A 12,438-nucleotide genomic window follows, 5' to 3' on the forward strand; every position below is an offset into this window, starting at 1 on the left:
TCCGGGCTTAGGCCTGCTGTCCTCCGGTCTTAGGCCTTATGTCCTCCGGTCTTAGGCCTGCTGTCCTCCGGGCTTAGGCCTGCTGTCCTCCGGGCTTAGGCCTGCTGTCCTCCGGGCTTAGGCCTGCTGTCCTCCGGGCTTAGGCCTGCTGTCCTCCGGGCTTAGGCCTGCTGTCCTCCGGGCTTAGGCCTGCTGTCCTCCGGGCTTAGGCCTGCTGTCCTCCGGTCGGCACAGTTCTGGATTTCTCCTTCTGTCTGCCTGGGTTTTCCTTGTAAGATTAAAAATACTGTTGATTTTTTTCTTTTTCTTTTCTTAAATGAATGTGGAGTTGAGGCACAGTTCTGACAAACTTGCTCTTTTAAATCTGGTTGCTGCTGCTTCTTCAGATTTGATTATTGAACATTTCCCTCTGGACACCTGCAATAGTTCTTTTTCTCACTGCTGTGACAGAATACCTGATCAAAAGTAAGTTGAAGAAAGCAGCTTTATTTTGGCTCACAGTCCATCAGGGCAGGGACAGCCTGGTGGCGGGAGTTTCAGGCAGAGATGGCTTTGAGATGCAGAGGTGCAAGGTGGGCTGCAGGAGCCAGAGTGGGGCTCAAGCTGTGCAATGCTGTGGTTGAAATTCTTCCATTCTGGGACGAGCGGAGCTGAATCTATGAGCAGTTTGAGAGCTGGAGGCTGGGATGGCTGTGCAGGGGCCATGTGGGGCCTGTGCTGGGGGAGGGTAGGTGGGATGCACAGGCTTCTTCCAGGGCAGAGTTGCTCTGTTCCCCACACAGAGGCTTGGTGTGTGCTTCCTGGGGACCTGGACCCTGCTCAGGCACTGACCACCACAGGGCTTCTTCGTGGGCATCCCAGGAGCTTCCTTTGGCCTCTGCACGGCAGACTTTTGGCAGGCATTGGTCCAGTTGGACCTGGTGGTCAGCCATTCCCTTTTCTCCCCAGATCCTACTACAACTACAAAGACGCTATTGTATCCTTTCTTCCAGAAACCGTTAAAATCACTCATCTCCGCTGGGAGCAGGTATGGCAGACAAGTGTGGTGATGCCCTGTCTAGTCACTCTCCTGACAGTCAGGGGACGTTCCGGGCTCCTCTGTCACATTCACTGACCTTGGAAGCAATGGACTGAGACTCTTACAATACCTTCCTTGGTATAGTTTTAAATCACAGAGGCTCAGAATGTTGGTTCTGATTGAGGCTGCGTGGTGAGAATTTTGTTTTCTTTAAAAGTTCAGTTATGTTATGTGAATGTTTTTATTTTAATACAAGGTATGGGATATAGGGTTGCTTCAGATTGTCACAGCAGCTAACTATGATTTGTTTCGTGCCCTGGCAGGGGAGTGATTCTGCCAGCTGAAGATAATTTACACAGGGAATTCTGGGGACTCTTCGGAGGGTATATAATGCCAGAGCCCTGAGAGAGGAGTTAACTGCTGTCCCCTTTCCCCTCTAACCCTCTTTCTCATCTGGTTTTGAGGGGTTGGAAGGGACACAGTGGGGACTCTAACTCTAATGGGGCACAGTGGGGACCCCAATGCAAAGGGATTGGGGTGGAGAAGGGTGGTAGATATAAGAACCCAATAAAGTAGCTAAAAGTACTGCCACAAAGCTGCATTCGAACTCTGCCCACCTGAGGCTGGTCTCTGAACATTTAACCCCTAGCCTCAATTTTCCTTGCAGATCATAGTGTCTGCTGTAGGGTTGTGAACATCGACCTAGAAGCTGCTCTGCACTGTGCGCTGGCACACAGCCACACCCAGAAATGGGAGCAGGAATGCTGTTATCCTTAAGACAGCACAGGGGGCCTGAGTTTGCCCTCTGTGACTGCCGTGTAATGGGTCCAGGGCACCAAGTGGGGTAAGCATCAGGAGTCCTGCTATCCAAGGTCCAAGGAAGAAGGGGATTGGAGTAGAGACAACTGCTTTGATATCAGCCCTGTTGTCTTTCCCCAAAATGGCAAACTAGAGAGGATGGGTCCAAAGCAATGGAGGAGAGGCACTTAGTTCAAGGATGCTTGACCTTTGGCCCAGGCCTAGAATTCAGAGAGCCCTAAGCTTGGCTGAAACATGTTAACACCGTCATTTTGTCAGAATTCTAACCAAATCTTGAGTTTCTTTGATAATGAATGTGGCCACCTGTGGCTTTGTACCTCCCTGTGGACCTCTGTCAGGTGTGGGCATGGCACCTTCATGGTAGGATAGAGGGAGGCCGTGGCCACCAGCCAGCCTTAGGCTTGGAATAAGAAGCAAGATGGCTGCATCGGAGGCTTCCTGTGCTCTTTGTAACTTAGCTTTCTCCCTAACTAGACAGTGCATTCCTGGAAGGCAGCAGCCTAATGTGTATGATTCCTCCCACCATGCCCAGCACAGTGCAGTGTGAGTACAGAGAACTTGTCAAAATCCTTTTCCCTCCCCTCCCCTCTCCTCTCTCTTCTTTTTCCTTTTGAGACCCAGGCTGGAACTAGACTCTTTCCCTCTGAACTCAACCTCTTGATTTCTGGGACAGCCAGTGTTTTATCTGTCTGGTTAAGACTTTCACATCTTATATTAAGTCTCCTGGAGTTGCCTGGTGGGACTTTCTGAGATATGAGAATTGTTGTTTCTGTGGCTCTTAACACAGTAGCTGCACTGTGCATGTGCATGAGTGGCAAATGAGCTCTTAGGATGTGGCCAGTGTTTCCAGGAACAAACATGCTGTTGTTACTGAACTCAAATGCAGATAGTGGTTCTTGTACTCAGGGTAGCCCTGGACTAATAACTGTGCACTGAATGGCTGGTGGACCAGGCTGCTAACATCAGAAAGGGAATGGGCCTGGAAGAGAGGGCAGGTCAGTATGTCTTTTGTCTTCCCAAGTTTAAATGGCATCTTCTGATGAAAAGAAGTGAGGGAAATGAAATGTCAAAGGCAGGTTAGTGCTGGAAGATAATGGCTTTATGCGTGTGTGTGTGTGTGTGTGTGTGTACATATATTTGTGCTGTGTGTGTGCATGTTTGTGCTGTGTATGTGTGCTATGTGTGTGCACATATGTGTGCTGTGTGTGTACATGTGTGTGCTATGTGTGTATACATGCATGTGCTGTGTGTGCACATGTGTGCGCTGTGTGTACACATGTATGTGCTGTATGTGTGTGCACATGCATGTGTGCTGTGTATGTGTACACATGTATTGCTGTGTATGTGTATTCACATGTATGCTATGTGTATGCACATGTGTGTTATGTGTGGATATGCATGTGCACATGTGTGCTATGTGTGGACATGCCTGTGCACATGTGTGTGTTCACATGTGTGTGTGATGTGTGTGTATATTTGTATGGGGTGTGTGTGTGTGTATGTGCATGTGCACACTGTGGGGGTGCTGAGGCAAGCCACCCAGTTATGGTCAGGAGGAGCCATGTTCCACTCTAGCTGTGAGGATGTATGCACTTGCCCTGGTAAACTGCAAATGTGATTTAAAAAAAAAATAGGATTTTCAACATCGACTCAGATTTATTTAAAATACTTCAGGCCAAACAAAACACATATTCAGGCCAGAACTGACCTGTGGATCTGTGATTTGTCCCGTCCTGTAAGTTCTTACCTCCTGCTGGTGGCTGGAGACTGTTAGAGACGGCACGCTGGATTATCTCAAGAGTTCCTTCAGAAGCAGGGAGATTTGTGACGGGAAGATGAAGTCAGGTCCCCTCCATCTCTGTGTCTGGGCCTCTGAGCAGCCAGAGAAGTATTTGAAGGGTGAGGAGCAGCAGCCAGAAAGCAAATGTCTCTACTTTTTCAGTGGCAGTTCCCATTCTGCTCTACCTCAGCCCCAGTCCCAGGCATTTGAGAGCAAAATGTGTGGAAGAGGAAATTTCTAACAAATGAAGGGTCTCCAACATTCCATTTTGCCTGCGGTGCCCCACACTGGTGCTCTTGTTAGCTGGGACAAATGACACTATAGTTGAGTCTCAGGAGGAGGCTACTAGGGCCAGCGGGTCATTGAGTCTCACTGCACACTCAGGTGGAGACAAGCCTGGCCTCCAGCAGCTTCCCTCCTCTCACGAGCAGGCAGAGGGGTCACACCCCACCAGGAGGATGCTGCTGCCATGGAGATTCCTGTGACAGCTGTACAATCACCATCACGGTCAGAGTAACAAGACCAACAACAGCTGGGGCTCTGTCTGCTTAATTTAGGTCTCCTATCCAAACAGTAGCCAGGCCCGACGACCCCTTTGAGGCTGGCAATTCAGAGCATTAAGGGTGAGATGACCACCGGTGGATTTGTTTATTTCTGAGATGACTCTCTTGGTTGCTGTAGTCAATGTTGGTGATCCTTAGGATTCTCCCAGGAGATCAGCCTCATCAGACCTGTAGTGGCGTCTCTAGAGCACTGGAGGTGAGTAGGTTATATGAAGGTTAGGGAAGGGGTCTTGTGAAGTCATAGGAAGGGGCTTGTGAAATCACAGGAAGGGACTGTGAAGTCACAGGAAGGGACTGTGTGAAGTCACAGGAAGGGACTGTGTGAAGTCACAGGAAGGGGCTTGTGAAATCACAGGAAGGGACTCTGTGAAGTCACAGGAAGGGGCTTGTGAAGTCATAGGAAGGGACTGTGTGAAGTCACAGGAAGGGACTGTGTGAAGCCACAGGAAGGGACTGTGTGAAGTCACAGGAAGGGAGTGTGAAGTCACAGGAAAGGACTGTGTGAAGCCACAGGAAGGGACTGTGTGAAGTCACAGGAAGGGGCTTGTGAAATCACAGGAAGGGAGTGTGAAGTCACAGGAAAGGACTGTGTGAAGCCACAGGAAGGGACTGTGTGAAGTCACAGGAAGGGACTGTGTGAAGTCACAGGAAAGGAGTGTGAAGTCACAGGAAGAGACTGAGTGAAGCCACAGGAAGGGACTGTGTGAAGTCACAGGAAGGGACTGTGTGAAGTCATAGGAAGGGGCTTGTGAAATCACAGGAAGGGACTGTGTGAAGTCACAGGAAGGGACTGTGTGAAGTCACAGGAAGGGGATTGTGAAATCACAGGAAGGGACTGTGTGAAGTCTCAGGAAGGGACTATGTGAAGTCACAGGAAGGGACTGTGTGAAGTCACAGGAAGGGACTGTGTGAAGTCACAGGAAGGGACTGTGTGAAGCCACAGGAAGGGACTGTGTGAAGTCACAGGAAGGGACTGTGTGAAGTCACAGGAGAAGGGGCTGAGAGTAGCAAGAAGGGGCAGCTCCAGGGTTGCATGGAGGCCTGGGAAGAGAGCTCTGTGAGGGAGGCATCATGAGGTCAGAATGTGGAGTGGCTTCTGGAACACCCAGGAAATGTAGCCCCTGCTTGGTTCTCCTGTTTTTGTTTGCCTGTTTGTTTGAGTACATAGATAATTAGAAGTGACTTGCTATGTTGCCCCTGGAATGTGCCCAGGTAGGAAGGAGTCAGATCCTCACATTTCTAATCTGATATTGTGGATCTTCTAATTATAGAAATTAAGGAAAAACACAGACAAGAGACACAGCGGTTTTTGTTTTGGGTGAATATGTAGCTCAAACATTTTCATTTCCCTTCAGTAATTTTTGCCTTTATGCCCAGGGGTGGCCACATGCCTTTGCTTTCTTTTGTGTCTCCCATTGCTGATGAACTGGCCAGTCCTAAACAATTAGTCTCCATTCAGAGTCAGGCCATTCCTGAAACCTAACACAATCTCCAGGAGTTCAAGCTGGGGTGCCTTCGCAGGGTCTAACATCAGCTTAGCCCGCTGGCCTGGGTTTGTGCCTGGTGTGTCCTTGAGGAGCCTCCCTCTCCTCTCCTGTGAATGATAACTGCACTAGTCGCTGGCTCCTAACTCAGGCAGGAGGATCAACAACTTGAATAAGTGAGTCCCCCAAACAGCTGCAGGCGCACAGGGAACAGCAAGTGAACACTCAGTTTCCATTTCTTAGCTTTTCTGCCTTCAAATTGTCTGAGGCAGAAATTACAGGGGTGAAAGCCCTTTCCTGCTTTGGAGTTGTTGGTGTGGAAAGAAAATCATGATTCCCCCAAGGGGCTGAGCACTGGAGCCTGGTCAGCTGGTGGCTTTGGAGACAGACAGCCTGGGACTCTGCCCGCAGCAGAAGGGACAGCTCAGCCCCCTGATGCCCCACAGCTCAGATCTGTGTGCCTAGTGGCTTTGTGGCTGGGCCCATCACCTTTGTTCCAGAGGCTAGTGCCAAACCATATTCCTTGTTCTGTCTTAGGAAAATAAGGGCATCAGGGTCCCACAGTCACAGAAACATGTGACGATGGTAACATGTGGCTTTAATCTGTCTCTGAACGTCAGCTCATGCGTTCCTTCTCACCCCAGCCAGATTTTCCTCATGACAGTTATTTAACTGAACCTGCGGAAAATGACACAGGATCTCAACATTCCAGACTTTGCCAGCCCCAGTCTTTGTCAGTGGTGATGACTCAGGGGACGGTGATAGGGGCTGGAGGGGTCAGAAAGGAACAAAGGTCAGAGAACAAGGCTTGGCACATCTTTAGAAATGACCCAGAATCAGAGCCAGAGCAGTCATCTACTGAACACACACACACACACTCAGCACAGGACTCACAACACTGTCATTGCACACAGACACAGCACAATACACACTCAGCACAGGACTCACAACACTGTCATTGCACACACACACACACTCAGCACAGGACTCACAACACTGTCATTGCACACACACACTCAGCACAGACTCACAACACTGTCATTGCACACACACACACACACTCAGCACAGGACTCACAACACTGTCATTGCACACACACACACACACACACACACTCAGCACAGGACTCACAACACTCTCATTGCACACAGACACAGCACACATACACACTCAGCACAGGACTCACAACACTGTCATTGCACACACACACACACACTCAGCACAGGACTCACAATACTGTCATTGTACACACACACACACAGTCTCTCTCTCTCTCTCTCTCTCTCTCTCTCTCTCTCTCACACACACACACACACACTCAGCACAGGACTCACAACACTCTCATTGCACACAGACACAGCACACATACACACTCAGCACAGGACTCACAACACTGTCATTGCACACACACACACACTCAGCACAGGACTCACAATACTGTCATTGTACACACACACACAGTCTCTCTCTCTCTCTCTCTCTCTCTCTCACACACACACACACACAGAGTCTCTCTCTCACAGACACACAGACAGGACTCATAACACTGTCATTGGACACACACACAGCACACACACACACTCAGCACAGGACTTATAACACTGTCATTGGACACACACAAAGTCACACACACAGTACAGAACTTATAACACATTGGACACACACACAGCTACACACACTCATCACAGGACTTACAACACTGTCATTGGACACACACATACACACACAGCTACACACACTCAGCACAGGACTTCTATAGACACACTATCACTTGACTTATACACAAATACATGTACACACACATACTTTATCACAGGACGCACATACACACACGGGACTTACACACTTAAGGCACACTATGCACACTCACTGTTACATGACATTCGCACACACTCAGGCACATGCACACACATATAAAATAAACAAAACATTAAGAATTAAGAAACTAAAACAAATCACCTAGCTATGAGGGCACCCCCACCCGCCTCCGGGGGCTGCATCTCAATTTTGGCCCCTCTCTGCCCGTTCCCTCTGGCTCACTTTCCCACATGCTATTGCCAAGACTCTCCCTCCTGTCTCCCTTCATCTTCAGACAGAAACTCTGCTGACCCTTCAGCCAGGTGGCCTCCTTGTTGCCCACACTTGAGGTTTTAGAATAAACATGCCTTTTGTGCCCCTGCCTTGGGAATCCCCACTTTTTATTCTGACCTTACAATGTGCCCAGACCTGAGGGGGTGCTTTTTCTCAGAAAGAGAAGAAGGCCTCTGGAAAATGGGGGCATGTGCTAGTCACCTTTCTCTTCTCAAGAAGCAACTTGGGGGTGGGGGTGGGGATGTTTGACTCATGGTTTGAGAAGGGAGGTGTTCACGGTGACAGAGAAGCTCTGCAGGCAGGAGCATGAGGCAGCTGGACATACTGCATCCACAGCAAGGAAGCTGAGAGAGGACAGGAAGTAAGGGTCAAGCCTTGAGACCCACTGCACCAGTGACCCTCTTCCTCCATCAAGACTTCCTCAAGATCCCACAGTTTTTTGAAGCAGGGCCAACTGCTGAGGACCAAGTGTTCAAATACAAGTGTGGTGCCACACAGGAGGGACCAGTGGTGACGTCAACACTCATGGGAAGGGCACATTGGGGACCCCAACACTCATGGGAGGGACACAGTGGGGACCCCAACACTCATGGGAGGGACACAGTGGGGACCCCAACACTCATGGGAGGGACACAGTGGGGACCCCAATGTTCATGGGAGGGACACAGTGGGGACCCCAACACTCATGGAAGGGACACAGTGGGGACCCCAACTCTAATAGGGGCACAGTAGGGACCCCAATGCTCATGGGAAGGGCACAGTGGGGACAACAATGCTCATGGAAGGGGCACAGTGGGGACCCCAATGCTTCTGGGAAGGATGCAGAAGGCCATCACATAATTCAATCCACTTAGTCCTCACATGATCCCTCTGGGTGAATAGTAATCCCCTATTTATCTTTTGAGTCACAGAAACAGAAGTGTGTGGCTTCCATATTGTTCATAGCTTTGGAAGCTCAGAACCTGGCTGGGATGCCCGGACTGTGAGTTTTCTTCAGCTCAGGGAGGATGTAGCTATTGGTCCATGGCGTCTTCCCCAGGAACTGAAAGGAATCCTGGTGAGGGGTAGAGAGTAGGGATTAGAAAGGAGAGTGGTTGCAGAGTCCTTCCTGCGACAGCCCTCTCAGGGCAGATGATGTAGGCACTTGGATATTGAGACTTGTCAGGAGAATGATTCTAGCAGGCCAGGGAGGTCAGGTCAAACTCTGCCCATAGACTCTAGAATATTCTACATTACGATCCTTCCCTTTTCATTCACACTTGGTTATTTAGCCGCATATTTGTCTTTAGAGATTCTTTTCAGTTTGATCAAAGCCACTTTTCTTTTCCCAAAGCTTTCATGTGTGTGGCCCTGCAGAGGGCATCTGCTCACGGCCATTCTGAGCTCTCTCTCTCTCTCTCTCTGCACATTTGCCAACCCTCCTACCCCCACCTCCTACCCCCCACTCCCCGCCCAGGTTTCCTGAAGTCAAGTAAGGCTGACAGCAGGATCCACCTCCTTCCTGGCTCATCTTAGAAAGATTTATTTTTCCTAGGGTCATCCAGCCCTTTGAGAACACAGATTATGAATTCAACTTCAAAACACATCTTTGTTTTTTCATTTTAGGAGAAGAAAAATCCTTTGTTTTTCCATTTTAGAAGTAGAAAAATCCAGACGAATGTTTCTACGGACACGTTTGATCTCAGTGTTACCTCTGAGTGTTTCTGTCCCTGCCAGCACATTGGGCCTGATCTTCCTGCTCTTAACTTTAAAATAAAATCTCTATAATTCCAATTTGTCTAGTTGTTCTGATAGCTAAGGAGTTACCAGGCCATGGAAACGGATAGTGAGAAGTGGGGCCCCAAAGTCTCTGGTGTCATTTGTAGAAATTCTCAGGTGTTTCTGCAGAGATGTGCACACAGAGTTCAGCACACCATTGTGTCATATACCTCAGATTAGGGCCATGGCTGCCCACAGGGAGATGGGGTATTTCCCCTCCAATTTTCTTCTCTCTCTCTCTCTCTCTCTCTCTTTCTTCCTCCCTCCCTCCCTCTCTCTCTCTCTTTCTTTCTCTCCCTCTCTCTCTCTTTTTCTTTCCTTTTTTAAAGCATTTATTTATTTATTTTATGTATATGAGCACAGCATTGCTCTCTTCAGATACACCAGAAGAGGGCATCAGAAATCATTATAGATGGTTGTGAGCCACCATGTGGTTGCTGGGAATTGAACTCAGGACCTATGGAAGAGTAGTCAGTGCTCTTAACCACTGAGCCATCTCTCCAGCCCCCCTCCAATTTTCTTTACTTTTTATTTTTTTTAAAGCACTGTCTGTCTGCCTGTCTCTGTGTGTTTCTATGTGAGTATGAGTACCCCATGGGAGCTGGAAGAGGTGACCTGACCTCATGCTACTGGAGTTATAAGCATCTGTGAGCTGCCCCATGTGGGTGCTGGGAACTGAGTTCAGGTCCCCTGGAAGAGCAGAACGTGCTTCAATCAACGGCTGGGCGCCTTGGCCTGATTTTCTCAGCACGACTTGGACTTCTTTCTATGAATACTTTATTTGTATTTGAAATGGCAATAAAGACTACAGAACTGAAAGAAATGGGGTCAGCACGAGATGGTAGATGGAGGGGTCTATTGGGAGGCATGGCAGTCACTGTTGTGTGGTGGCTTATCCAGAGATGCCAGGTATGTCTATAAGCATCAGTGAAGGCTAAGCTCTGGAGTAGGGGTGGGTGCAGCTGGCTGGGCTGTCATGTTCCCCTGTGGGCAGCAGCTAGGTGTCCTTTTGCTGCTGCTTCCTGTCCCCCCATACTCTGACCACTGCCACTGCTGTTCTGTGTTTTAGAGATGATGGCTTTCCTAGGTCTCACACTATCTTATTTACCCCGTCCTCAGGTGTCTTGGATCTGGAGAAGGCTTCGTGGCAAGAAGCGGTCAGTGATGGCATTCTGCCTCTTGATGGTCCTGTCTGCAGTGGCTGTCATTCATTTCCCTCCAGGGCATCCAGCTTCCACCCCAGGACTTAATCCCATGGAGCCTCGGGGGGAAGTTGGTGCGTCTGACCCCAGGATTCAGCAGACTTTGAACTCTAGCCTGAGGCAGCCAGCAAGGAACCTGGGCCACTGGACAGGCCAGGCTTTGCCCAGAAATCCCATCTTGGTCTGTGCCAAGAAGCAAAGCCGCAGAAGGCAAGTGGACAGAAGCCGACACCCACTGAGTGTCAGGAGAGATGCGATACTCAGTGCCCAGGATCGTGAGCTTCTATTAGAGGGGGAGGTGAGAGATGCAGGGGGCGCAGCGCTGGGCCAGCCTGGGCATAATGGTTTAGTCCAAGAGACACAGAGCAAGACAGTCACCATGGTTGTCCCACTCACAGAGAGAAGCCACGAATCTTTTCAGGCACAGAGAGATACTGCTGCAGCAAGCTTTAGGCCATGGCCAGCAGATGGTAGAGATCCTTTGCCAGGAGCCAAGAATGGAGTCTTGACTGGTGGGAAGGCTGGGAGTGCCACCTCAGGGTCAGAGGCTCCATGGTGGTCTAGCTCTGCTGAGGACCTGCAGAAATCCCCATGGTGTGGTACTGAGACCCCTGGGCTGGCCGGCACTGCAGCATGGGGTCAGGTTCCACCATGGTTCATGGAACATGATGCACAAACTCTCCGGCTACTGGTCCATGGGAAAGTGGTGGGAAAAGCCAGGGTCCCTGCCCATGGGCAGGTGCTGCAGGTTGGACTATCTGCTGGAGATGCCCTCCAGGACATATCTCCTCTCAGGCTCAGCCAGTTCTGCTCCCAGGGTCTCTGTGGCCTGATTAAGAGGTCCAAGGACCTGCATGAAGTCCTATCCTTCCACCTGGACCGTGTGCTGGGACTCCAACGGAGCCTACCTGCCGTAGCCCGGAGCTTCCACAGTCCCCTTCTGCCCTACCGTTACACAGATGGCAGTGTAAGGCCCATCATCTGGTGGGCACCGGATGTGCAGCACCTAAGAGACCCAGATGAGGACCAGAACTCTCTGGCCCTGGGCTGGCTACAGTACCAGGCCTTGCTGGCCCGAGGCTGCAAATGGCCAGGCCAGATCCCATGCCTGGGCATCCACCATGCTGAGTGGGCACGTTTGGCTCTCTTTGACTTTCTGCTTCAGGTAGGTGTGGTTGGGCAGTGGGGTGGAATGCAGTGGAGTTAGGGGGTTCCAGGTGAAGACCAGGATGCCCAGCCAGGATGCCTACTCCCCACAGTGCTAGACTTTTGACCAAGCAACTGTTCTTATAATGTTCCTGCCTGTTTATCCTGTGGTACCCTAGAGCAGGGATGGTCTATCCTTTGGTACCCTAGAGCAGGGATGGTCTATCCTTTGGTACCCTAGAGCAGGGATTTTTCTCTCCTGTGATACCCTAGAATAGAGCTGTCTTTCCTGTGGTGCCCTAGAACAGGGCTGTCTATCCTGTGGTACCCTAGAGCAGGGCTTCTTAGACATTTTCCACTCAGAGACAGGATATATGGCCCAATGGTTAAGAATGTTGGCTACTCTTGCTGAGCACCAGGACCTGATGCCCAGGACTGTTATGGAGGCTCATAACCATCTGTAACTCCAGTTCAGGAGATCTGATGCCATCTTCTGGCCTCTTCAGGCACCAGAGATGCCCATAGTATGCAGACAAACATGCAGGCAAAACATCCAAACAACAGCAAAAACCCCAAC

The 12,438-nt window shown here is 50.0% G+C and overlaps 1 protein-coding gene across 5 annotated transcripts in view; it reads left to right on the forward strand.

Moving 5' to 3' along the window:
• Positions 1-12,438, forward strand: part of Gask1a (golgi associated kinase 1A) — a 37,326-nt gene that overhangs the window by 3,117 nt on the left and 21,771 nt on the right. For all 5 annotated transcript variants that reach the window (NM_177743.5, XM_006512132.3, XM_006512131.3 and 2 more), the window contains exon 2: positions 10,633-11,880. In NM_177743.5, coding sequence (NP_808411.1) covers positions 10,678-11,880 — 1,203 coding nt within the window. In that variant the 5' untranslated portion in view covers positions 10,633-10,677. The remainder of the gene's footprint in view (positions 1-10,632; positions 11,881-12,438) is intronic.

The sequence above is a fragment of the Mus musculus genome, chromosome 9, assembly GCF_000001635.26.
Source record: "Mus musculus strain C57BL/6J chromosome 9, GRCm38.p6 C57BL/6J".
In the NCBI taxonomy this organism is placed as follows: domain Eukaryota; kingdom Metazoa; phylum Chordata; class Mammalia; order Rodentia; family Muridae; genus Mus; species Mus musculus.